This window comes from Tachyglossus aculeatus, chromosome X5 (genome assembly GCF_015852505.1).
Source record: "Tachyglossus aculeatus isolate mTacAcu1 chromosome X5, mTacAcu1.pri, whole genome shotgun sequence".
NCBI lineage: Eukaryota > Metazoa > Chordata > Mammalia > Monotremata > Tachyglossidae > Tachyglossus > Tachyglossus aculeatus.
The window spans coordinates 298,751-325,582 of record NC_052097.1 but is presented as its reverse complement, the minus strand read 5'-3'; the positions used below and the strand labels follow the sequence as shown (position 1 = coordinate 325,582).

The window sequence follows — 26,832 nt, the reverse complement described above, 5'->3', positions numbered from 1 at the left end:
TGCGGAGCACTGTACTAAGCACTTGGGAAGTCCAAGTTGGCAACATATAGAGACAGTCCCTACGCAACAGCGGGCTCACAGTCTAGAAGGGGGAGACAGAGAACAAAACCAAACGTATTAACAAAATAAAAGAAATAGAATAGATATGTACAAGTAAAATAAATAAATAGAGAAATATGTACCAACATATATAGAGACAGTCCCTACCCAACAGCGGGCTCACAGTCTAAAAGGGGGAGACAGAGAACAAAACCAAACATATTAACAAAACAAAATAAATAGAATAGATATGTACAAGTAAAATAAATAGAGTAATAAATGTGTACAAACATATCTACATATATACAGGTGCTGTGGGGAAGGGAAGGAGGTAAGATGGGGGGATGGAGAGGGGGACGAGGAGGAGAGGAAGGAAGGGGCTCAGTCTGGGAAGGCCTCCTGGAGGAGGTGAGCTCTCAGCAGGGCCTTGAAGGGAGGAAGAGAGCTAGCTTGGCGGAGGGGCAGAGGGATTGGGGGCATTCCAGGCCCGGGGGATGACGTGGGCCAATAAAATAAAATAAAATAAATAGAATAGATAGGTACAAGTAAAATAAATAAATAAATAAATAGAGTAATAAAAGGGGGAGACAGAACAAAACCAAACATACTAACAAAATAAAATAAATAGAATAGATATGTACAAGTAAAATAAATAAACAAATAGAGGAATAAATATGTACAAACATTTCTACATATATACAGGTGCCGTGGGGAAGGGAAGATTGAATGAATGAATGAATGAATGAATGAGGCGCGGCACCGCCCCCCGCCCCGCGCGCCGGAGGCGTGGCCGCGGCGGGATTGGTTAAAAAAGAGCGTGGGCGGGGCCGATTGGGCACGTGGAGGCCTGGTCGAGCCGCGATTGGCTGTTGCCGGCGCGGCAGGGGCGGGGCCGAAGGGAGGGCGGGCTGGCGCGCGGCGCCGGGCGAACGGACGGGCTCGTGCGGCTGCGCGCGCCGCTCCCCCCTCCCCCCGCCGCCCCCCCGGCCCCCGGCCGCCTCCCCGTGTGAGGAGGCGCCGAGCGACCGCCTGTCACGGCGTAGGGCGCCCGCCCCCGCCGCCCCCAGCCCGGGTCGGTGCCCCCCGCCATGCTGAGGCCACCGGAAGCCCACGTCTCCCCGCAGCCGCCGCAGCCGCCGCCGCCGCCGCCGCCGCCGCCGCCCCTGCCGGCCCTGGGCCCCAGGTGGGTCCCCCGCCGGCTTTCCCACCGGCCCAGGCCGCCGGCCCGCCCGCACACCTCTGGCCCCCTCTTCGCCTCAGTCGCATTTCTTGAGCGCTCACCGGGTGCACAGCGCTGGCCTGAGTACGACTTATATTAATAAATCGATACGATTGAATGAATCAATCAATCAATCGTATTTACCGAGCGCTTACCGTGTGCGGAGCACTGGACTAAGCGCTTGGGAAGTCCAAGTTGGCAACATAGAGAGAAGCAGCGTGGCTTAGCTCACCTCCTCCAGGAGGCCTTCCCAGACTGAGCCCCTTCCTTCCTCTCCATCCCCCCCATCTTACCTCCTTCCCTTCCCCACAGCACCTGGATATATGTAGATATGTTTGTACATATTACTCTATTTTACTTGTACATATCTATTCTATTTATTTCATTTTGTTAGTATGTTTGGTTTTGTTCTCTGTCTCCCCCTTTTAGACTGTGAGCCCACTGTTGGGTAGGGACTGTCTCTATATGTTGCCAATTTGTACTTCCCAAGCGCTTAGTACAGTGCTCTGCACATAGTAAGCGCTCAATAAATACGATTGATGATGATTGATGATGAGGCCTTCCCAGACTGAGCCCCTTCCTTCCTCTCCATCCCCCCCATCTTACCTCCTTCCCTTCCCCACAGCACCTGTATATATGTATATATGTTTGTACATATTTATTACTCTATTTATTTTACTTGTACATATCTATTCTATTTATTTTATTTTGCTAGTATGTTTGGTTTTGTTCTCTGTCTCCCCCTTTTAGACTGTGAGCCCAATGTTGGATAGGGACCGTCTCTATATGTTTCCAATTGGTACTTCCCAAGCGCTTAGTACAGTGCTCTGCACACAGTAAGTGCTCATTAAATACGATTGATGATGATGATGATGAAAGAGCCCGGGCTTGAGAGTCAGAGGTCATGGGTTCGAATCCCGGCTCCGCCACATGTCTGCTGTGTAACCTTGGGCAAGTCACTTCACTTCTCGGAGCCTCAGTTCCCTCATCTGTAAAATGGGGATGAAGACTGTGAGCCCCACGTGGGACAACCTGATCACCTTGTATCTCCCCCCCCCCAGCGCTTAGAACAGTGCTTTGCACATAGTAAGCGCTTAACAAATGCCATTATCACATATAGAGACAGTCCCTACCCAATAGTGGGAATGAATGAATTGGAGGCCTTCCCAGACTGAGCCCCCTCCTTCCTCTCAATCAATCAATCAATCAATCGTATTTATTGAGCGCTTACTGTGTGCGGAGCACTCTACTAAGCGCTTGGGAAGTACAAGTTGGCCACATATAGAGACAGTCCCTACCCAACAGTGGGAATGAATGAATTGGAGGCCTTCCCAGACTGAGCTCCCTCCTTCCTCTCAATCAATCAATCAATTGTATTTATTGAGCGCTTACTGTGTGCAGAGCACTCTACTAAGCGCTTGGGAAGTACAAGGCAACATATAGAGACAGTCCCTACCCAGCACTGAGCCCCCTCCTTCCTCTCCCCCTCCTCTCCACCCCCCGCCTTACCTCCTTCCCTTCCCCACAGCACCTGTATATATGTATATATGTTTGTACGTATTTATTACTCTATTTATTTTACTTGTACATATCTATTCTATTTATTTTATTTTGTTACTATGTTTGGTTTTGTTCTCTGTCTCCCCCTTCTAGACTGTGAGCCCACTGTTGGGTAGGGACCGTTCCCTATATGTTGCCAACTTGTACTTCCCAAGCGCTTAGTACAGTGCTCTGCACACAGTAAGTGCTCAATAAATACGATTGCTTGATTGATTGATTTTACCTCCCCCCCTGCCTTCGTCGTCCCAGCGAGCACCTTGTGCCTATCATGCACTCCCAAGCGTCTGAAATCCATCTGCACATATCGACTTAATGTACACACCCTGTTGCTTCAGCACTTACTCATCACCCTGTCCACCAGTCCTTATTCCTCCTACCTCTAAATTATTTTAGCGTCTGTCACCCCCGCCCCCCCCCAGATCAAAAGCTCATCGGAGGCTGGGGTTGTCACTTCAAATTCCATTGTACTCTTCTGACCTTATAGTTCAGTTCTCTGCACACAGTAAGCACTCAATAAATACGATTGAATGAGTGCTCTGCCCATTAAGGTGCTCATTAAGTACTTTTGCTCTGTCTGCAGAGGGAATCGGGCAGCCACTGGGGTTTTTGAAGAGAGGAATGGGATGGTAATAATGATTATGATATTTGTTAGGCATTACTATGTACCAAACATTATACTAAGCATTGGGGTAGACGCAAGATAATCGGGTCCCACTTGGGGCTCAGAGTACAAGTAGGTATTGAATCTCCATCTTGCAGGTGAGGGAATTGAAGCACTGAGAAGTTGCGACCTGCCCAAGGGTACACAGCAGGAAAGTGGCGGAGCTGGGATTAGAACTCAGATCCTCCGATTCCCAGGTCTGAGCTCGCTGCTCCCCTATTCCAGTGGCCCATTGGCAGTGGGGAGAACCAGGCGGGATGGGATCTGGAGAAGAAAAGGAAATTGTTGCTGCTCAGTTGGAGCTAGTGGCAGGCCACAGGGTGGGAAAGTGGTTGGGCCTTGGTGTGCGGGGCCTGGTTTGTTCGTTTGGGTTTTGGACTTTGGAGCCCCCGGCACGGTAGGCCGGCACTGCGCTGGGCTGGCGTTGGTCTCCCGAGAACAAGCTCACAGTCGAACCCGTTGGGCCTGGCATCGGGGCGGGTCGTTGACGCGGCTCCACGAGAGAGGAAAGCGGGCCTGGGGTTGGCGCGGCCGATGCTCGTGGCTTCCGGTCCCCAGGGTGGGGTCAGTGGTAGTCAGGCCGGCCAGCCGGTTACTTCTCAGACCGGTCTCTGGGATGGGATGAGGGGCTGGCCAGGTCCTGGAATCTGGAAAGCTTTGTTTCTTTTGTACTGCGAGAGAGTCCTCTTCCCCACCTCCATCCGAACTCCAAGAACACCACCTTCTGGGGCTGGTGAACCAACCCTTTGTGAAGCTCGAGGCACGGTGACTCATTGCTGCAGACGGGTGTCCCCCTGCACAGCTGCCGGTGAGTGCAGCTTCACTGCCTCTTTGTCGGGAGAGAAGGCTTCACGGGTCACTTGTTGTCAGAATCAAAAACCCTGCTGGGCATCGTGGTCTCAGCGAGTCGCTCAGCCTTTCCGACTGACGGGGTTAGGCCTGGTTCTTGCTTTTCAAACCGCATTTTGCTTTCTCTCTGAAGCGAGAAGATTGCGTGGGTAAGACCTTATTCCCCAGAGAAAATGCTCTTTCCAGAACTTCCCCATTAGGCCCTCCCCTCTGCTACTTTCTTTTCTATCAGAGGGAGCCGGAGGAGGATGGGCTGACTTGGAGAACTCTGTGAGTCTGTCCCGGAACCAGCCGATGGTCCAACTGCCTCCTAGCAGTCTGTGGCCCAACATGGTCGTGTAAGGGTTACTGGGGTCCCCGTTCGCTTCTCCTGAACGGATGCGTTCCAGTGCATTTGCTTCTCCTGAGTGACGAGGATGCTCGTCCTCCCCACCCCCACCCCAGGGAGCAGGAACCAGATCCTCCCCTAATGGCAACTGGAAGAAGGAAGCTGATGGCCCACGTGAGCCCGCCCCAGGGGAGGAGGAGGGAAGACACCCTGCAGGGGAAAATGGGGCCGACCCCTTCTCTGGTCCCCCCCATCAGCTCCCATATGGGATCTGAAACCCCCACTACAAGAAGGGCACAGGGTATGCAGCGGGTGGGAAGTTTTCTCTTTCTTTGCTCCCTCAAAGAGAGGGGTGCTGGCCATGCCTATGGGCAGTGACCGACCCTCTGGCGCAGCAAAGGGAGAGGGGCCAGGAGAGGGTAGGGGGGCTCTTGGACGGAAAGAATACTCAGCAGAGGGAGCTGGGGAGCTTCTCAGATGAAACTAGAGAGGTGAAAGGGTTGGCTGGAAGCCCGGCAAGTTTCCGGCGCTCCCAAGCCGGCTGGCGCAATCGAGAACTCAAGGCCAGCATTCCTGAAGCGAACGGGATGCCCGTCGAGGACACCCAGTACCAACTATGCCAATGATCCGGCCTGAGATCTTGAGTCGGGTATCTCTGGAGATCCTGCCAAGTTGCTTGGGGTGAGGTGGAGACCTGCTGCAGGCCTGGGGGGGGCAGGAGCACGGCCTGCACCTGCACAGATGGACCTGGGGGCCGCTGTCCTGCCGGAGGGCCGGGGCCATCCCGCCTGCAGAGAAGTCTGTGGCTGATGTGAGCCCACTGTTGGGCGGGGACTGTCTCTATATGTTGCCAATTTGTACTTCCCAAGCGCTTAGTACAGTGCTCTGCACACAGTAAGCGCTCAATAAATACGATTGATGATGATGATGATGATGATGAGGGGGCTGAAGGGCCCCAGGCTGGGGGAAGAGGTGTAAAAGGGGCCACTTGCTTGCATCACAACCACCCACAACGTGGCTCGGGACCAGCTGGGCGGGCGCTGAACGGAGTCCTGTCTGGTGGCAACGGTGGGGCCCGGGGTGGGGAGGGATGGGCTGGCGGGGCAGTGCTTTAACAGGGAAACGCAGCCAACTCACCCTTCCTGACCCGCCTAAGCCCTGGGAAATGCCAATGACTGAGCTAGTAAAGCCATATGTCTTTGCTGTCATGTTGGAGAGGTTCCCGGGAACAGGTGGGCTGAGGAAAACTCCTCCTGGTCCTCCCCCTTCCCCCTCCCCATCTGCCTGTCCCATCGCAGCCACCCCCAGCACCTCGCCCATGTCTCTCAGGCCCAGAACCTCAGCTTCATCCTCGACGCCTCTCCATCTTTCAACCCCCATATCTGTTCAGTCACCAGATCCCCCCAGTTTTTCCTCCACAGCATTTTCTTGATAAGCCTCTTTCTCTCCATCCAAATGGCCACTACCCTGATAGAGACACTTCTCAGGTTCTGGCTTGACGACTGCATCAGCCTCTTTGCTCATCTCCCTGTCTCCAGTCTCTCTTCGTCTCCGGCCTGTACTTCACTCTGCTGCCTGGATCATTTTTCTGAAAGATCGTCTCCCCACCCCACGAAAACCTCCAGTGGTTTGTTGTCCATTTATCACCATATCAAGCGGAAACTCCTGGCCTCTGGCTTTAAAGATTCTCCATCAGCTCTCTCCCTCTACTTATACAGTGCTTATACTTAATAATAAATGATATCATCCTTCTTACTATCAGTTTTATTTGAGCATTTACACTTATTGTGTGCCGAGCACTAAACTAAGCGCTTGGGAGAGCGCAGTATAATAAGGTTAGTAGACAAGTTCCCTGCCCACGAAAGAGCATATGGTTTAGAGGGGGAGGCAGATATTAAAATAAATTCCGGATATGTACGTAAGCGCTCTGGGGTGAATAAAGGGTACAAATCTAAGTGCAAGGGCAACACAGGAGAGGGAGAAGGGAAAATGAGGGCTTGGACAGGGAAGGCCTCTTGGCGGAGAAGTAATTTTCATAAGGCTTTGAAGATGGGGAGAGTGATGATCTGTCGGATATGAAGGGGGAGCGAGTTCCAGACCAGAGGCAGGATGTCGGCAAGGGGTCCGCTGTGAGAAAGATGAGATCGAGTTGCAGCAAGTAGGTTGGCCTTAGAGGAGCAAGGTGAGCAGGCTGGGCTGTACTAGGAAATCAGTAAGGTAGGAGGGAGCAAAGGTGGCTGATTGCTTTTAATCAATCAATCAATCAATCGTATTTATTGAGCGCTTACTGTGTGCAGAGCACTGTACTAAGCACTTGGGAAGTACAAGTTGGCAACATATTTTAAGCCCAGGGTAAGGAGTTTCTGTTTGACATGGAGGTGGTAGGGCAACCACCAGAGGTTCTTGAGGAGTGGGAAAATGTGAACTGATTTTTTTTTTTTTTTTTTTAGAAAAATCATCCAGGCAGCAGATTGAAGTATGGACTGGAGTGGGGAGAGACAGGAGATAGGGAGGTTGCAAGAAGGCAGATGCAGTAGTCAAGGAAGGATAGGATAAGTGCTTACACTTCTGTGTCAAGTGCTCTTTTAAGCTCTGGGGTAGATAGAAGTTAACCAAGTCAGAAACAGTCCCTGTCCTACATGGGGAGGGAGAACAGGTATTGAATCTCCATTGTACAGTTGAAGAAACTGAGGCACAGAGAAGTTAAATGACTTAACCCAAAGTCACAAAGCAGGCAAAAGGCGGAGCTGGGATTAGAACCCAGGTCCTCTGATGCCCAGATCCAGGCTCTTTCCACTAGGCCATGCTGCTTCCCAGTGCTGAGCACTCAGTACAGTGCCCTTCCCCTAGAAAATGCTCAGTAAATACCATTGACTGATATTCTTGCTCACCCGCTTCGCTCCTCTCCCCAGCTCGCCTGCTTTGCTCTTCTCAAGCTAACCTACTAAGACCACTTCTCCACTTTGGTGTCACCTAAGCCTTTATGAACTCACAACCCCCCATAATAATAATGATAATAATGGCATTTATTAAGCACTTACTATGTGCAAAGCACTGTTCTAAGCACTGGGGAGGTTACAAGGTGATCAGGTTGTCCCACGTGGGGCTCACAGTCTTCATCCCCATTTTACAGATGAGGTAACTGAGGCACAGAAAAGTTAATTGATGTGCCCAAAGTCACACCGCTTACAAGTGGCGGAGCTGGGATTTGAACCCATGACCTCTGACTCCAAAGCCCGTGCTCATTCCACTGAGCCGTGCTGCTTCTCTGAATACTGAGAAGCTGAATATACTGAAGTAGGTAGTTTTACATACATACCCTACCACTTCCTCAAATTGGTAATTTGGGTGTCTGCTTCCCCTATTAGGCTGCAAACCCCCTGAGGGCAGGCATCATGTCTGCAGTCTGTGTTGTGATCCGGCTGCTGGCCAGCAGTGGCCTAGGAGCGGGGGCTTCTTGGCTTTAGAGTTGGGAGTTCGGCTTCCTCTAGTCGGTTGGCTAGTTGGACTCCTGTAGCCTAGCGGATAGAGCACAGACTTGGGAGTCAGAAGAACCTGGGTTCTGATCCTAACTCTGCCACTTGTCTGCTGTGTGACCTTGGGCAAGTCACTTCACTTCTCTGGGCCTCGGTTACCTCAATTGTAAAATGGGGATTAAGGCTGTGAGCCCCACGTGGGGCATGGGCTGTGTCCAACCTGATTAGCTTGTATCTACCCCATCGCTTAGTTGAGTGCCTAGGCACAGAGTAAGCCGTGAGTGCTCGTGGGGCAGGCTTGGTGGGAGAGGAGGCCACAGTGGCCCCATTCCCTGGGCTGGATTAGGCCTGTTCCCTTTGGGGGCTTGGCATGGTGGCAGCCCATCCGAGTCCAGGGGGCTCCGGGAGGCCCGGAATAGCCGTCTGGAGCTCTGCCCTTCAGGACTCGTCTACTGCTCTGGCGCTGTGATAGGACCCTGGGACCCTGGGGCCTGGGGCTGGATTGGGCCGGTTTGGGGCCCAACCTACCAGCCCCGACTGTGATGCTCCTGGACTCTCCATTTGGTGACAGTGGGGCAGGGCAGGTGGGGCAGAGACCAGTGCTGGATTAGAAGGTACTGAGCCTGGGAGTCAGAAGGACCTGGGTTCTAATCCTGGCTCAGCCACTTGTCTGCCGTGTGGCCTTGGGAAAGTCACTTCACTTCTCCGTGCCTCAGTTCCCTCACTTTAAAATGGTATTTAAGACTGTGAGTCCTATGTAGGACAACCTGATTATCGTGTTTGTATCCCAGTGCTTAGAACAGTGCCTGACACATAGTAAGCGCTTAACAAATAGCACAGTTATTATTATTAAATATCTTACCCTGATCTCCATTTGCTAGGAGCCGAGGGGCAGCCCTCTCCCCTCCGTTCAATCGTTGGTGTCTCACCCACCAGCTGGGATGTTCTGGGAAGGGGGCTTGGTGCACTGTGAAAGGGAGTGGGCTTCAAGGCTGTATGGGTGGAGGCTAGACCAGTTTGGCCATCCTTCCTGTCAGAGCAGGGCAGCCGTTTCCAGGAGGCGCTGACTGGCCCTGCTGCAGTCTGGACAGTGGGTTGGCATGTCCAGCCTGGCACGGTGTGAGGTGCCCTTGGTGCCCACCTGTGGAAGTCATCTGTTCCTACTCCATCCCGCCTTGTCCTGCTGTGATTGAGGGAACCCGTGGCTGGTGACCGGGCAGCGTCTGGCTGCCCTCCCGGTCTGCCGACACTTCAGTCGCCGGCTGCAAGCCTGTGGGTGGGCCATGGGCGCATGTTATGATTGGCTCCAGTCACTGTCCGGAGGCTTAGGGTCACTCCGTGTGCTTGCTCTCTCCCTCCTCTCTCTGAGCTGCTGTTGTTCCTTTCCCCAAGCATGCTGGGGACTCAGCCCCCAGCCTGGCTCTGGACCAACCCTGAGGCGGAGTCTACAGGCAGCCTCACAGAACTCCCGGGGGTTGGGACCTTCCCCAGCTTCCAGAGTGGAACATCTGGCCAAGTCCAGGGGGGCCTTGGGATTGCCCTGGATGCTTGATAATCCCTGTTCGGGAGCAGCCCGTGGCCCGCGAGGCAGCGGATGGAGAGCAGGAAGCCAGATAATGAGTCAGATTGAGCAGGGTGGAAGGCAGGACAAGAGCCAGAGGGTCTGCGCCCGCCTCCCCCTTTTCCTCCAGGGGAGGCTGGCAGGGTTAGGGAAGGCCGCTCTCTGCTTTCTGACTGGGTACAGCCCCTTGGTCAGGGTTCAATCCGAGTGGCTTCAGGAATGGTCTGTGCCAAGGAGAGGGCATTTATAAAGGGACTTGGGCTTTCAATCAATCAATCAATCAATCAATCGTATTTATTGAGCGCTTACTATGTGCAGAGCACTGTACTAAGCTCTGTCTCTATGTCTGTTTGTTTCCGGCCAGATGACCGAGTGGAGCCAGGTCTTCCATCGGAGTTTTGGCCATGACAGCCCCTTTCCAGTGGGCCAGAGAGCAGTGGCGACGTCTAGTCTCCTCCACCGCTGGCCGGGAGGATAGAGAGAGATCATGCAGCTACTCGTCTCTGCTGGCATGCGGTCGCCCCCCTCCACCCCCCTCCGGCAAGCACAGGGTGGTCGTTCCGCGTCGGCCCCGCTCTCAGGGGGGTCACGAGAGCATGCTCGACTTCTACATGGACAATCGAATCCGGACCACCAAGTATACCCCCCTCAACTTTGTGCCCAGGAATCTGTTTGAGCAGTTTCACAGGTGGGTGGAACCCTTCCTCCGACTTCCTTCATTTTTGAGTGGTTGCTGATGATTTTGGAGCTGGTTCTGGATGATGGGGTCTGGAGGCAGGGCCTTGGAAGTACCGGGAATTCTCACTGTGGTGGCGGGGTCTTAAGTTTCCTGAACAACCGATCCCTAGACTCTGTCCCTCTGGCCCAGCCCTCTAAGCTCTTTTGTCTTGAAATTGAAGTGCACCTTAGCCTAAGCCCCCTCCCTCCTCCACCTTCGAGCATTAGCCTTTGCTGAGACAGTGGCGGGGTCAGCCGGGAGTGGAGCGGAGAGTTGGGAATCCCATGCTTTCTGAGCCACCCTCTCCCCGCTGCTGCCTGCTGTCTGTCTTTTATGGCCTCTCCTGTATCTCCAACTGGTCCTTGGGGACAGCGAGAAAGGTGGCTGCTGGGTCACCAAAGATGACCTCGATCCACTTAGCTTGCTTTCAGGTTACTCTAGGGGAGCCATGTTCCAGCACATGCCAGGCTCAGTTTGCCACTGAAATGTGGGCAGCGTCCACATCACCTTTCTCCCAGAATGAGCATAATATGTGGGCTGTGGAAATGATCTTGAACACTACTGGAGGGTGCCGTGACTGTGAGGAGGCAGTGAGGCGGCCCGGCCTATTTCCAGGGTCAAGGTTGGGGCCTAAGAGGGTGCACTGTTGCCTGTTGGAAAGGCCAGATGGGTCCTGTGGAGCTGTTTGTGAAACTTTGCAGTGAGGTTATCTCTCCGTGCTCCCCAAGTCAGGCTTTCCACTCAGCTGGAGTCGGCGGCGGGTGAAACGCTTTCCCAGAAAGCAAAGTTGGGTGCTGGAAGCTGTGTCCACCCGCTGTCCCTTTTACTGGGAGGGTCTCAGACGGCGCTTGAACTTCTCTGATTTTCAGAGAGATCTTAATTCCGGCCATGTCTCCCTCCAGCCTGAGTGGCAAGAGGCTGCCTCTGTTTGGTTTCAGGGCTGCCAATCTGTACTTCCTGTTCTTGGCGGTGCTGAACTGGGTGCCACTGGTGGAGGCTTTCCAGAAGGAAATCACCATGCTGCCGTTAGTGGTGGTCCTGATCATCATCGCCGTCAAAGACGGCCTGGAAGACTACCGGAAATACACCATTGACAAAAAGATCAACAACCTGCTCACCATGGTGTACTGCAGGTGACGGGAGAACCGGGCTGAGGCGGGGGGAGCCGGGGACCGAAGCTGAACCTGCCAGGTGCCAGCATCTAGCTGAAACGGGCCCTTTGTCAGACAGCCCTTTGGCCCTGTGGGGCCCTCTCCTCCCACCCCCTCCGTGGGGCCGTACTGGCAGGAGCGTTTGCCTCCTCCAGGGACCGACTGCTCCTTCAGTGGCAATATGCGTTTCAGGACCGAGCGGCAGTACGTGGCCCGGCGCTGGAAGGACGTCAGGGTCGGAGATTTGGTTCGCCTGTCCTGTAATGAGCTCGTCCCTGCAGACCTGCTGCTGCTGTCCTCCTCTGACCCGGATGGGCTGTGCCACGTCGAGACCTCGGGCCTGGATGGGGAGAGCAGCCTGAAGCAGAGGCTGGTGGTGCGAGGCTGTGCAGAGCCGGTGAGGCCCTGCCCAGGCCCTCTCCCCAAGTGCCCCATCTCACCTGGGTAGCAGGGGTCTAGGGCAAGTCGGGAGTTCTGGCTGCCGGTCGATCGCGTGGTTCCTCACCAGGACGTTCCGGATCTCCGCCTGCCGTGTCCCCTCGCTGTGAGGCTGGAGGACCGGGGACCTGCAGATGGGAGGGGCTGGGTGAATGGGGGTCCTGCTGGCCGAGTCATCCTTCACTTTCCCTGCAGTGCCCCATCACCTTCCCCAGCAGAAGTGGGCAGACCATCCCGCCACAGGGCCCTGGTCTAGCCCCAGCCTCTGGGTGAACCTTGGGGACTGATGTGGGTGCATGCGTGTCTCCCAATTTAGGACTCTGAAGTCAATCCCGAGACCTTTTTTGGTCGGATAGAATGTGAAAGTCCCAATGCTGACCTCAACAGATTCCGCGGTTACCTGTGAGTCACCTGGGGGTGGTTCTGGAGGGAGTGGGCTTGTTGGGGCTGGGCCGGAGGAGCTTGGCTCCAGGGGGCATTATGGTGGGCTGCAGTTTGACCCAGCTGTTTCTGAGCATCTCTCAGGCCCAGTGCCCACCCATGGGGCTCTGGAGCCTGGTGATCAGTCAGTCCAGTCAATCAGTGGTATTTCTCGAATGCTTACTGGGGGCTGAGCACCGTTCTAGGTGTTTGGGAGAAAATGATCCAGTTGAGTCAGTAGACAGTCCTGGCCCACAAGGAGCTCACAGAAGGACATTAAAATAAATTTCTGATTAGAAGAATGGAAGAGTATAGGGGATGTGCACTTAAGTGCAGTGGGACTCGGGGAGGGGGGAATGCCATGTGCTGAATATGGATTCAGGTGCATAGGAGAAATGTGGGTTTTGTCATGGGAGGCTTTTTGGCAGCTGGTTTGGAATGTCCACCCGTTCTCTCAATCACCTCGAGTGGCCTCTGTGGATTGAGCTTCATGGCTCCGAGGTCACTGGGGTGGAGTGTGGACCAGCCGTGGCTACGGTTGTTAAACCAGATTTACCACCCGAAGTCTACGGGCCGGCTCTCGGTTTCGAGTCCGATGGACTGGGCCTCCACCCAACGTTCCCGAGCCGAGGGGCAGGACACCGATGGGAGAGCAGCCCTGGGGCTGGCGCGGCTCCACCGCGGCTCTGCCTGTGGGGCTGAAGCAGCCGTGTCGCTCTGTCTGGCAGAGAGCATGCCACCCGGGAACGAGTGGGTCTCAGCAAAGATAATCTGCTGCTGCGGGGCTGCACTCTCCGAAACACCGAGGCGGCCGTCGGCATCGTGGTCTACGCAGGTGGGTCAAGCCTCTCACTGTCACCATCACCAGGAGCGAATGGCTGAGCACGGGTGGGCACCTGGGAACATACACTAGCTGGAAAAGCCATGGCCCCTGTCCTTGAGAGAAGCTCCCTTGAGAAACAGTATGGCCTAGTGGAAAGCTCATGGGCCTGGGAGGGATTGTCTCTATCTGTTGCTGACTTGTACTTCCCAAGCGCTTAGTACAGTGCTCTGCACACAGTAAGCGCTCAATAAATACGATTGAATGAATGAATGGGAGTCACAGGACCTGTGTTCCATATAATCCCGGCTCCATCTCTTGTTTGCTGTGCGACCTTGGAAAAGTCATTTAACTTTTCTGTGCCTCAGTTCTCTCACCTGCAAAATGGGGATTCAATACCTGTTCTTTTGGCATTTTGGGTTTTTTTAAATGGTACTTGTTAAGCACTTACTACATGTCAGGCACTGTTTTAAGTACTGGGGTAGACACAGAGTAATCATGTTGGACGCAGTCCCTGTCCCACATGGGGCTCACAGTCTTAATCTCCATTTTTCAGATGAGGTGACTGAGGCACAAAGAAGTGAATTGCCCAGGGTCTCACAGCAGGCAAGTGGCAGAGCCGGGGTCAGAGCCCAGGGCCTTCTGACTCCCGTGCCCGTGCTCTATCCATTAGGCCACACTAGTCTCCATACTTAGACTGTGAGTCCTATGTGGGACTGGATGATCTTGTATCTACCCCAGCGTTTAGTACACTACTTGGCTCATAGTAAGCACTTGACAAATACCACTATTATTAAGCTCCCAGACAAATTCGAACTGGGAAATAGAAAATAAATATAACTGCACCCCATGAAAGGCTGAATTAAGGGAATCATTAAGGAGTAAAGGAGCAGAGCAGTAGTATTTGTTGAACAACACTTACTCTGTGCAGAGCCCTCTGGATTTGGGAGAGTACAGAAGAGTTTAGTGGCCTGATGGTTGCCCTCAAGGAACTTACAGTTTAGTGAAGGGACGGGTAGCTCCCCACCACTCCCAACCATGCTGAGGTGACTGGTGGGTGGGCTGGGACGGCCCGAAAGGCGAGACTGGGCCAGGGAAGGGAAGATTGGCCCAGAAGGCAGGGGGATGGGGACTGGGATGCAGCAGGGATAGCCTAGGCAAGGGTTTGGTTGCTCTCAGATCAGGTGCTTGGGGGAAAGAGGAAATTCTGTCAATCAATCAATCAATTAATCGTATTTATTGAGCGCTTACTGTGTGCAGAGCACTGTACTAAGCGCTTGGGAAGTACAAGTTGGCAACATATAGAGACAGTCCCTACCCAACAGTGGGCTCACAGTCTAGAAGGAAAACTGTCCTGAGAGGAAAACTCATTGTTTTCAAGGAGCGCCCAGTACAGTCAGCCTACCGGGGTTGTGCCCCATCCCCATCTGACTGGCCTGCCTGGGTTCCTTTGGTTTCATCGGGGCAGTCACGGTCGTGTCCGGTCACAGCCGTCTGGCTTGGGTTCTGCAGGCCACGAGACCAAAGCCATGCTGAACAACAGCGGGCCCCGCTACAAGCGCAGCCGGCTGGAGCGGCGGGTCAACACGGACATACTGTGGTGTGTTCTGCTGCTGCTCCTCATGTGCCTCATCGGGGCTGTGGGTGAGTCGGAAGGGCCCTAGTCGAGTGAGGGAGTCTTGGCTGCTGGCCCGGCTGGGTCCTGCTCCTCCCTGCCGGTGGGGTGGAATCCTGTGGGCACCCATTCTGTTGCTCTAACAAAGAATCCCCCGCTGGCAGGTGCCCAAGTCCCCCCGGCCCCATCCCATTCTCCAGGACAGCACCGGGCCTCCTGGGGGATTTGGAAAGGAAAGGGCCAAACTGCTCGGACTGGGGGCGGGCGTAGGGGAGACCTTGCCCGATGGCAGGCAGGGGTGGGGACGGACCAGCGGCCGAACCACTTTCTCCTGTTGTGACTGGGTTTGGGTCTCTGGCAAGGCCACGGAGTCTGGCTGAGCAGCTTCCCTTCAGCGCCGCCCTTCGCCGTCCCCGCACCGGACGGGCAGCCCCTTTCTCCAGCCTCGGCAGCGTTCCACATGTTCTGGACCATGATCATCCTCCTACAGGTAACAGTCGCCTTCGGGCCCACCCGGCTTTCTGCCTGCTGGGCCGTGGTTGCCCCCGGGACTCCGGGCTGGGACCAGTGGGGCTGCAGGGACTGCCTGCGGCCTCTCGATTTCCCCGCTTACCTCCCCGGCAGGTCTTGATCCCCATTTCTCTGTACGTCTCCATCGAAATTGTCAAGCTGGGCCAGATCTACTTTATCCAGAGTGACGCTGACTTGTACCACGAGAAGACGGACTCGAATGTGCAGTGCCGGGCACTGAACATCACCGAGGACCTCGGGCAGATCCAGTACCTGTTCTCGGACAAGACTGGAACCTTGACCCAGAACAAGATGGTCTTCCGGCGCTGCAGCATTGCCGGCCAGGACTACTGCCACCGGGCGAATGGTCTGTGGGGCCGGAAACAGTCTGACTGCGGCATGGCGGGGCGAGACATCGCTGTCTTTCTCTCCTCCCCACTGCATTTCCACTTCAGCATTCCCTGGGCTGGGCAGCCTGGGCTTTACCCTGGGGTGCTGGTCTCCTTTACCCTCCCTGGGCCTTGCAGAGGGCATCCTCCTCACTGGTCCCTGCTCCCTAATGCCTCCTTTCTCCGTGCCTGCTCCCCCAGGGGAACCCTGGGTGTATGTCGGGGAGGAGAGAGATGGCAATTGATTTCCTAGCCTTTGTCCATGTCTGTCCCCAAGGGGTCCAAGGACTAACCACTGGCTGGGTTGTTCTTCCTCACTGCTGTCATCTGGGAAGGAGGGGTGGGCTCTCTTGAACCTCCACGCAGTGCTGTGTGATTCTCCCCTAGCTAGGAGGCTGGAGTCCTATCACGAGGCCGACTCTACGGATGAGGACTCAGCTGACTCCCCGAAGAACCTGGCGGGTCAGGGGCCCGGCCTTGGGGGTGTCCACTCTCGCCCCACGACAGCATTCAGCAGCCCCATTGTAAGTGCCGGGGGTGCCTGGAATCCTCCCGTGTCACTGGGGTCACTCGAGGCACCGGGAGCCCTTTCCCAGTGGGATGGGGGCAGGGGACGGTAAGCAGCAGCCCACACCGAGGGCTCGCCCGTGAAGGGGTGGGCTCTGGAGAGCTGTCCTCTTGGGCCAGGGAGGAGCGTGGGGGAAGTCTGGGACCTCACGGCCATAGGGGCCACCAGCACCACCGCAACCCCCCTGACCTAGACATTTGGTCTCCCGGAGTCCAGGAGACGGACGTGGTCCCGGACCCCGGCCTCTGGCAAGAGCTCAGCCAGGCTGCTACCCAGCTGGCGTCCCGGCCGGGGTACGCTGACGATAATCAGCCCTCCAAGCCGATGCATGTTGTCGACTTCTTTCTGGCCATGGCCATTTGTAATACAGTAGTCGTCTCTGTGCCCGACCAGCCCCGGCAGAAGGTAAGAACAGATTTTTTTGTTTGTGTGTGGCCCTGGGGGCCGGGAGGAGCCAGGGACCTGGCAGTCCAGAGGGAACACCGGGTGCCCAGGGTGGCGTCTGTTGAGGGCGGAGGCCTGACCAAGGAGGGCGGGGGGGCAGCCGACTGCACTCAACAAGGCTTTGGGCGGGGATTGGGAGGAGGCAGGGAGACCGATGAAGAGGCCGATGCCACGGTATGTCCGGGATGGAGAGAAAGAGGCATATCGGGGCGAGCCGATGGGATATGGAAGGAGATTGTCCAGGTGAATTGAGTGATCACCAAGATTGGGGAATGACCCTGAGGTTATGGCATCTGTGACAAGGAGGATGGCGGTGTTAGTTTCTGAGACAGAAAAGGGAGAAGGAAGAGGGGGGGTAGGAGGAAGGAGGAGAAGGTCAGCTTGAAGGCAGATTGAGTTTGAGGGGCCTTGGAGGTGTCCCAGAGGCAAGAGGAGAAGAGGGAGTGCAGTTCAGATAAGAGATTGGGTTCAGGGGGGCAGGTTTGGGAGTCCCCAGCATAGAGGTGGCAGTTGAGGCTGTGTGAGCAGATGGGCTTTCCAAGAGTGTGAGGACAGAGTGAGAAGCGGAGAGGATCCAGAACAGAGCCTGGGGGCAACATCCACAGTAAGAGGATGAGAGGAGGAAGAGGAACCAGCAGGCGAAACAGAGAAGGAGCGGCCAGAGGTGAGAGAACTGGGCTCATTCTGTGTCAGCCGTCCTGAGGCCCGTTAGGGTTTCTGGGGGTCGAGGGGAGGGCAGTACACAGCATCAAAGGCAGCAGCAAGGTCAAGGAAGATCATGGTAGATTGTAGCCATCAATTCTTAGAAGGCTGGGGAGACCCCCACTGGGGCTGCCCCTGTGACGGTCGAGATCCCTAGTCTGAGCCGCGAGGAGCCCGAAACACCGCTGCTCCTGTCATATCGATAGGTGTTCTTGTCTTTGCGCTTTTTAATCACCTTCCCTTGGGTATCTGCCACCTCTTTCACTGCCTCAATTTATCCTTAGGCTGGGAGCCCCTTGGGGGCCAGAAACCTGGCCTTGATCTCACTCGCGGATTCCTTTCTGGTGCTTAACTCACAGTAGACATTTAATAAACACTTACTACTACTGCTACTACTAGGCCTTTGCAGTTGGTTCAGAGGAGGCCATTGGTGACCTTAGTCTGAAGTGAAAGGGCTGGAAACCTGATTGTAGTGGCCCAAGGGGAGACACCCCACACAACTCCCCTTCCACCTCACTCCACCCTGAAGTGGGCCAAGCCCTGGGGACAGAGCGGCCTGTAGCTGGGATGTGGCCACTGCTGCCCCGGGCCACGGGTGAGTTGGTCTGGGCTGATTTCCCCTGGGCCCAATCTCCTCCTTCCCTTAGGGCGGGAGCATCCATCATGCGGCCTCCTCTGCTGTGGGCTGAGTACCATACCCCTGTTGGCAGGTGGGGTCGGGTTATTTAACTCTGCTTCTTCCCCACCCTCCCTCCTCCCTCGTGCCATGTCTTCCCCCACAGGTGAGACCCTCCTCGCCAGCAGGGCTGCCCGCCAAGTCCCTGGAGGAAATCAAAAACCTCTTCCAACGCCTCTCGATCCGAAGGTCAAGCTTGCCGGTGCCACCCTCTGGGAAGGAGCCATCCGCCGGGGGCCCAGGCACCTGGGTTGGCAAACTGACTCCCCTCAGCCAGGGGAAGCCGGGGTCCCCAGGCGCTGACTGCCCTGAGCCTCCTCCTGGCCAGCCCCCGGCCTCGGGCCTGTGCTACGAAGCAGAGAGCCCAGACGAAGCTGCGCTGGTGCACGCGGCGCGTGCCTACCGCTGTACCCTGCAGTCCCGGACCCCCGGGCAGGTCACTGTGAGCCTGGCAGCACTGGGGCCTCTGACCTTTCAACTCCTTCACGTTCTGCCCTTTGACTCGGTGAGGAAGAGGATGTCCGTCGTGGTCAGGCACCCCCTGTCCGACCACGTTGTTGTTTACACAAAGGGCGCAGATTCCACCATCATGGACCTGCTTTTGTCGGCCTGTGACGGTAGGCAGCCGGGGCCCCCTCCTCCTTGTCCGCTCTTCCTCCCTCCAGTTGGCAGACAGAAGGTTTTATTTTGTTAAGTGCTTACTATGCCAGGCACTGTACTAAGTGCTAGAGTAGATATAAGAAAATCGAGTTAGACTCGATCTCTCTCCTGAATAGGGCTCACAGTCTTAATCCCCATTTTACGGATGAGGTATCTGAGGCCCAGAGAAGTTAAGTGACTTGCCCAAGGTCACACAGCAGACACGTGGCAGAGCTGGGATTAGAACTCAGGTCTTGTGACTCCCGGGCTCTTTCCACTGGGCCACGCTGCCACTCTGACTCAGGGATGACTCAGATTGTCCTGCTGTCTCGCCTGGAGCTGTCTTAGCCCTGGTCCTAGCTTGGGTGGGCTTAGGCCAGTGCCCGCTCCCGGCCGGCTAGGATCCCGATTGGAATTTCAGTCCGAAAGGCTCCTGTGGTGCTCGAGAGTTTTCTCAAGGGCTGCCCCGGAGGCGGGCTGCCCTTGTCGGATGGTGGGGTTGGGTCGCAAGGGCCGGGAGCCCTGGAATCTTCCTCTTGCCTCATCCCTCTCAGCGGGCGATGGTCCCAGGCAGCAACAGAAGGCGGTCAGAGAGCAGACCCAGAGGCACCTAGATGACTATGCCCGGAGGGGCCTGCGCACCCTGTGCTTTGCCAAGAAGGTGAGCCGCCTCTGTGCTGTCGGCAGCCCGGTTGCGGGCCCCCACCCGACCAGAATCAGAGCTGTAGGCCATGGTGCCGTGGGGCACGGTCGGGGCTGGAACCGCTCTTTCCGCGGGTCTGTCCTCCTGGGCCACCTCCTCCCCTTAGGGAGGGCCTGGGTCCTCAGCTGGCGAGCAAGCATCTCTGCCCTCACCTCCTCCCACAGCTGTGGGGACAAGGGGAGGGGGCCCAAAGGAGGTACCAAGGGTCAAGGCCCGTGGCCTTGGGCTGGGCATGATTGGAGCAGGGGGTTCATCTGAGGCAGGAGGTAGGGGTGACCATGACAACCCTTCTCCCTCCTCCTTCCTCTTCCCATCCCTGACCTCCTCTGTCTCCTACCTCCCGAAGGTGCTGAGCGACGCAGAGTATGCACGGTGGCTACAGTGTCATTTGGTGGCTGAAACCAGCATTGAGGAGCGGGAGCAGCTACTCCTGGAGTCCGCCGTCAGGCTGGAGAAGGGGCTCACACTGCTCGGTGAGTGGCTGGAGGGCAGATGGAAACCCAGAAACCAGATCCCTGGCGATGTGGCGAGGCCCGGAGCTGCAGCGTGTTGGGAGGGGGAGGGCGAGGGGGGAGGGTTCCTGCTCCCCTGCTGCCCTTCCTGCCCCTGCCCCTGCCCCTTCCCCTTGGCCCCAGGCCGGCCCAACGGCCCTGGAGGCCTGTTCTCTGTGGCTCCGCACACCTGCCCTTGACCCTGTCTGTGCCTTGGTGTCACAGGGGCTACGGGCATTGAGGACCGCCTGCAGGAGGGGGTTCCCGAGACCATCGAGGCCTTGCGGAGAGCGGGAATCCGCATCTGGATGTTAACCGGGGACAAGCAGGAGACCGCCATGAACATTGCTTACGCCTGCCGCCTCCTGGAGCGGGATGACAGGGTGTTTGTCCTCAGCACACAGAGCTCAGTGAGTGGATGGACCCAGGGGTTTAGAGGAGGGAAGGATTTGCCTGTGGCCCTAGCTCCCCCGTTCCCATTCCCCGTTCCCCCGTTCATTGATCCTCCCAGCCAGGATAGACTGTCTGGCCCCTGGGCCCACAAACAGCCATATTCAACTGAGGCTAGGGTGAATTAGGGCACTGCCCAGTCTCTAATTCTTTAAACGGATGTTTTGGGGCCTGTGTCTTCAGGTCGGGCCTCTGGGCGTATCTGGGGACGGAGGTCTGATGGCAGGGCGGGGAGTGGGGAGGGCTGCATGGGATGCCCGTGGTCCAGCCCTGCTCCGTGCCCCCACTCCAGGATGCCTGCGCCCTGCTGCTGAGCTCCATCCTGGAGGAGCTGGCGGGTCCCCCCGGCGTGGGACCGGGGGCCGGGCTGGTCGTGGATGGGCAGACGCTGGAACTGGCGCTGCAGGAGGGGCTGCAGAGTCGATTCTTGGCCCTAACCGGCCGCTGCCGCGCCGTAGTCTGCTGTCGGGCTGCGCCGCTGCAGAAGAGCCAGGTGGTCAGACTGGTGCGCAGCTCTCTCCACGTCATGACCCTGGCCGTCGGTCAGTCTGCTGGGGAGCCCGGCGGGATGGGACCGGACGGGCGAGGGGATGGGTTCGGCTGCGGCTCCTTGCTTTGGGGCCTGGCTGCTGGGCACACAGTGATTCCTGTAACAATTGCAATGTGCTTTCCTTCTTCCCTGTCCTCCCCCTCCGGTCTCTTCCCCGCTCCCCCGGTCCTCTGCTGCCAAGGGGACGGAGCCAATGATGTCAGCATGATCCAGGTGGCAGATATTGGCGTTGGGATTTCAGGCCAAGAGGGCATGCAGGTAGTGGAGGTAGTGTGTCCTGGGAGCGTGGGGGGTATTCTGGCCACAAGGTCTGGCCCACTCCCACACAAGCCTCCTTAGCCGTGCCACTGACCCACTGAGTTTAGGTTGGCTGCCTGGTCCTGTCTGGGTCCTGTCGGTCAGTTGGGGAAGGCCCATGGCGGAGGCCGGGAACAGGATAATAATAATAATAATGATGGCATTTGTAAAGCGCTTACTATGTGCAAAGCACTGTTCTAAGCGCTGGGGGGATACAGGATGATCAGGTTGTCCCATGTGGGGCTCACAGTCTTAATCCCCATTTTACAGATGAGGGAACTGAGGCCCAGAGAAGCGAAGTGACTTGCCCAAAGTCACACAGCTGACAATTGGCGGAGTCGGGATTTGAACCCATGACCTCTGACTCCAAAGCCCGTGCTCTTTCCACGGAGCCACGCTGCTTCTCTGGATCTGGGGATCCAGAGGGATGCAGGGCAAGTAGCTAACCTGCCATGGGTTTCCGTGGAGAGATGGCCACCCTGGACCTCACCGACTGCCCTCCCTCCCTCCCCTGCAGGCCGTGATGGCCAGCGACTTTGCCTTGTCGCAGTTCAGGGACCTCCGCAAGCTGCTGCTGGTCCACGGCCACTGGTGCTACATGCGGCTGGCCAACATGGTCCTCTATTTCTTCTACAAGAATGTGGTATGGTTGCCCCGTGGGAGAGGCCAGGGTGGCGGTGGTGGGTGCGGGGGCTCTTCTGGGGTAAGGGTATCCCTGGGCCAGGCTGCTGATGGACTCTGCTGGGGCCCCTGCTGGACCCCTTCCCAGCCAAAGGCGGCCCAGGGCATTGAGCTACTGTCTTGGCCCGAGGTTGGTCAAGCTATACCCTATCCTCCCTCTCCTCTTGTGACTGGGTGTTTGGAGGGTTGGTTCCTGACCATTGCCCCTCTCTACTCTGCCTCTCGGATCCCCGCTGAGGTTGAGAGCATTTTCCCACCCCGCCTCTGCCTCTCCAGACCTATGTCAACCTCCTGTTCTGGTACCAGTTTTTCTGCGGGTTTTCGGGTGCATCGATGACAGATTACTGGGTCCTGATCTTCTTCAACCTCCTGTTCACCTCTGCCCCCCCCATCGTCTACGGCATCCTGGAGAAGGATGTCTCAGCTGCTACCCTCCTCCGGCTGCCCGAGCTCTACCGGTCCGGCCAGGAGTCCGAGGTGGGTCCCCGTTCCAGCAACCTCCCCCTGCCCTTCGAGCTGGGTCCTTGCAACCCTCAAAGTGAGGCTGACCGACGGGAGACCCGGCCCTGGCAGCGTGTCTGACGAATTTTTTTCCCAATCCCCCGGTCCCACCCACACCCGGATCCAGGCATACTCACCGCTCACATTCTGGGTCACGCTGCTGGACGCCTTTTACCAGAGCCTGGCTTGCTTCTTTTGCCCGTACTTCGTGAGTAGCCTCCTAACGACCACCACCACCACCCCAGTCGCTGCCCACTCTGGGTTATGGTTGCTGATCCACCCTCCTGCCCCTCCACTCCTCCCTGCTCCACCTCCACGATCTCCCACACGTCTCGGCCCAGCCTCCTGCCACCCTCCCACCTCTCTGTTGCTGTGCAGGCCTACCGCGACTCGGATGTTCACATCTTCACATTTGGGAACCCGCTGAACACAGCAGCCTTGTTCATCATCCTGCTTCACCTCGTCATTGAGAGCAGGAACCTGGTGAAGGCCTCCCCCCAACTGCCGTCCCCTGCCCCCCTGCGTCGGGCTCACAGCTGAGCTGGGAGCCTTGGACCTTCAGGACCTGCTCCTTTGCCTGGGCCTGCCCCACCACGGGCTGCCTTCTCCGGGCCTCCTCCCCGCCCCTTCCCCCTCAGCCCGAGCCTCCAACGGGGGCAGGCAGCCTACCAAAGCCTGGATTTCGGCCCAGCGGTGGGGACCTTTGGGGTGGGGGTGGGAGTGAGGGCCTGTCCGAGAAGCGTTTCCTTGTCCGAAGAAGCACATGGTCAGTTCTGCTCAAAAGAAGGCACTGGCCTTCTGCTCCGGATGTGGCCCCTCAGGCCGGGGTCTGGCCAGGATGGGGCCCCAAGGCGGTGATGAGAGTGGGGCAGTTTCCACGTGGCTTCCTCAGGGAGGGGCAAGAGGTTGGGAAATCCCATCCTGGATGGAAACGGATCTGGGGGTTTTCTCCTTTAGGGAAGGCCCCCCTAGGCTGGTGTGGCCCCTCTTCAGAGAGCTAACATCACACGTGACACCATTTCTCCCACCCTTCCCACTCTCTTTGCCTCTGTGCCCCCATCACCCGTTTGCAGACCGGGGTTTACCTGCTGGTCCTTGCTGGCAGCATCTTGCTGTACTTCATCTTCTCACTTGTGTTCGGGCTCACGTGTGTGACCTGCAACCCGCCCTCCAACCCCTACTGGATCATGGCGGATCACCTGTGCGACCCCACCTTCTACCTCATCTGCGTCCTTACCCTCTGTGTGGCCCTGCTGCCCAGGTAATAATAATAACGGTATCCGTTAAGCGCTTACTGTGTGCCGAGCACTGTTCTAAGTGCTGGGGTGGATATAAGGTAATCAGGTCGTCCCACGTGGGGCTCACAGTCCTAATTCCCGTTTTACAAATGAGTTAACGGAGGCGCAGGGAAGTTAAGTGACTTGACCAAAGTCACACAGCTGACAAATGGCAGAGTCGGGATTAGAGTCACGACCTCTGACTCCCAAGCGCGTGCTCTTTCCGCTAAGCCACTCTGCTTCTGCCAGCCCCCTCGCGCCTTCCCCCACCACTAACTGGTGCAGCCTGATGCCTGGGTGACTATTAGCAGAGCAGAGCAGCTGGGCACTGCCCTCCTCCAGGGTGGCCCAAACGGTGTCTGGCTTGGAAGCATGGAGGCCAGGCCTACGGCTAGAGTCTCGCTGGTGTTTGATGGCCAAAACTGTGAGGAGGAGGGGGCGGCTGCGGGTGGAGGCCGGCGGAGAAGGTCAGGGCTGATTGGTGGATTTGGGAGCGTGTGCCGGGTCCCCCGGGCTGGGGGTGAAGCTGTTCGGGTTTGCTCTGAAGACCAGAGGGTAACCCCGGGTGACAGATGGGGGGCATCAACAGGGCTGGGGGAGGATTCTTCCCAGCCATATGTCGCGAGGGTGAGGGCGGGAGAAATAGGAGTCCCCAGCCGGAGCACGTGGGAGGTGGGCCTGGACCTGGAAATGGAATGGGATTTGGCAGTAACCAGTGTTTGCACAAGTGCTACCGGGTGGGGTGAGTGCACAAATGTAGAGTTGGCACAGGGCTGCCCAGGCCGCAGTTCATAGGAAATGACATGGGAAAGCCACAGAGAGGAGGATTGGTGGTTTCAGAAAGGCCTTGACGACCTGGAGACCGGTGGCCTGCCATCAGGATATGAAGAGGGGAAGGAGTTCCAGGCAGGAGAGAGGGTGGGAACAAGAGGTCGGCAGTGGGAGAGACCTGTCTGAGGGCCTTAAAGCCAATAGAACGGTCAGTTGTTTCTGCTTGATGTGGAGAGAAATGGGCAACTGGTTGCGGGTCTTGCAGGAGTGGGGAGATGTGCAAAGACCTGAAAATGACCCAGCCAGCGGAGTGAGTGAAGTCTGGACCGGAGACGGGAGAGGCCGAGGCAGGGAGGTCAATGAGGAGGCTGATGCAGGAGTCAGGTCAGGATATGACTAATGCCTGGACCGGAGTGGAGGCAGTTTTGATGGAGAAGAAGGGGTGGATTCTAGAACTGGTTTGGAAGAAGAACCAACAGAATGTAATGATTGAACGAATGTGGAGGTTGAAAGAGAGGGGGGAGTTGAGGCTAATAGTGAGGCTGCGGGCCTGAGGGACGGGAGGTATTGTGGCGTGGTCCACAGGGATGGGAAAGTGAGGAGGGGTAAGATAATTTGGGAGGGAAGATGAGGAGTTCGGTTTTGAACTGGGTGAGCCTCGTGTGCTACTGAAACAATCGGGGAGGAAAAGACCTGGCGGCAGCGAGGAAACAAAAAACAGACTATCAGGGACCGAGCTGAGAGCCAGGGTTTTTGGCGACAGGACCAGAAACCTGGGGAAAGGCCTGCTCCCTTAACCTGTGCAAACTGGTCTGTGAAACGGGGCCCGTCGGGGAGCCCGGGCCAGATAGTGGTCACTTGTCACCCTTCCACCACAGACCCTGACATCCTCTGCCTCTGGCCTTCAAACCTTAGCCTGTGAACGTGCAGCACCTGCTCCTTGGCAGTCAGGGACCACCCCCTGAGGGGCTCCCCTGGCAGATTGAGATCACAGCCTCCCACTTCCTACCCTAAGAGGCCACTGGAACAAGGAGACTGCGTGAACCTGGCTGCCTGGAGGCTCGGGTGTGTCTGGCCGTCGGGGTAGTCAGGGTGGTGGCATCTGGTGGTCTCCGCACCTCCGTCAGTGCTGTCCGGCCTCAACTCTGCCCACCCCCATGGTCTCTCCCTGTCCGGGCCTGGACACCCACCAGCGTTGACTCCTTTGTCAGGAATCCCGGTCCCGGCTCCGAGCCTCCCCAGGCCACTACATTGATTCCGGTCTCCAGCCTGGCAGCTGTCACACGGGGTCTCTGGTTCCGCCAGCTACCCTGTGCTGCGTGCCTCAGGCCGGGGAGAGCGGCTGAAGCCCCTGTTTCCATATAGGTTCACCTTCCGCGTTCTTCAAGGAAGCCTGTGTCCATCTCTGGTGGCCAAGGCCCAGCTCCTGGACAGCCTGCCTGAGGAAGATGTGGGGATTGCCCTGAAGGCCTGGGAAGTCGCCAAGTCTGAGCAGGAATGGAGGAGTCAGGGGCAGACAGGCGGCAGCAGGGGGGACTGAGCTGGGCCAGAGGGGGCGAGGAGCCGGTCCCGAGGGTCTGGGCCCAACACACACCTGCCCATAGAGGATGGGCCGTGACAGTGGCAGCAGGACTGAATTCCCCAGCAGGAATGGGGAGTGTCTCCTGTCTACACTGAGAGGTGTCTGGCCTGAGCCACTGGCAGGCAGGTGGCCTGGGGAGCCGGGGGAAAGCCACCCCTCTCTCCTCACTCCCGGGCCCTGACTCCCATCCCCTGGTGGAGGGTTGGGGGGTGGAGGGAATCTCTGGAAAAGTTTCTGACTCTTGGATTGCCAACATATTAGGCATTAGCTCTGGCTTTGGCTGGCGGGCAGCAGTTGGAGCATCCCGCTTTGGGGTGTGGCAAAGCCTGCAAAACACCCCATGCTGCCCAGGTGTCGGGGGTGGCTGCACCAGATGGGTGCTCTGGAAGAGCGGCTTCCCAGGACTCGCTGTGGGCCCTACACTGGAGGCCTCCTTCGGCTGCTCTTCCACCACTGTGTCCAGGCAAGGTGGTGCAAGAACTTCCCCGAATCCAGTAGTTGCATTGGAGCCAGAGCACGCAGTACAACCTGTCCTGCGGCTGAGTGTCCCGTCAGTGTATGCACGTGTGGTCCCGGGTCACGCGGGCATGTGTGAGCAGGGAGGAGGCTGCAGGTGCTGTCCCAAGGTCACCCTCTGGCACTCTGGGCCCCCTTGTCACAGGTCTTTAGATAAAGTGGAAAAGACTACACGGGTGGGGGATCCTGCATTTTTTGGGGGGGTGGGGTAGGGCGTTCGGGAGAAAGAG

At 56.9% G+C, this 26,832-nt stretch overlaps 1 protein-coding gene across 1 annotated transcript; it reads left to right on the top strand.

The window, feature by feature from the left end:
* Positions 1-1,172: 1,172 nt before the first annotated feature.
* On the top strand, positions 1,173-26,797 carry ATP10D (ATPase phospholipid transporting 10D (putative)). Its single transcript, XM_038769112.1, has 23 exons — positions 1,173-1,222; positions 10,058-10,381; positions 11,350-11,544; positions 11,755-11,959; positions 12,317-12,402; positions 13,149-13,255; positions 14,753-14,884; positions 15,218-15,345; positions 15,480-15,732; positions 16,142-16,278; positions 16,539-16,940; positions 18,251-18,761; positions 19,338-19,444; positions 19,833-19,959; positions 20,203-20,387; positions 20,720-20,969; positions 21,159-21,235; positions 21,792-21,917; positions 22,232-22,432; positions 22,584-22,664; positions 22,835-22,939; positions 23,530-23,717; positions 25,870-26,797. Exons 2-23 carry the CDS (start codon positions 10,098-10,100, stop codon positions 26,042-26,044), a joined length of 4,062 nt encoding a protein of 1,353 aa, XP_038625040.1. The 5' UTR covers positions 1,173-1,222; positions 10,058-10,097; the 3' UTR covers positions 26,045-26,797.
* Positions 26,798-26,832: the final 35 nt, after the last annotated feature.

Coding starts and splice junctions, on each gene's coding strand:
- ATP10D (XM_038769112.1), top strand. CDS start 10,098: ATGACAGCCCCTTTCCAGTGGGCCAGAGAGCAGTGGCGACGTCTAGTC. Junction 11,545..11,754: donor CTCACCATGGTGTACTGCAG/GTGACGGGAGAA, acceptor TATGCGTTTCAG/GACCGAGCGGCAGTACGTGG. Junction 12,403..13,148: donor AACAGATTCCGCGGTTACCT/GTGAGTCACCTG, acceptor TCTGTCTGGCAG/AGAGCATGCCACCCGGGAAC.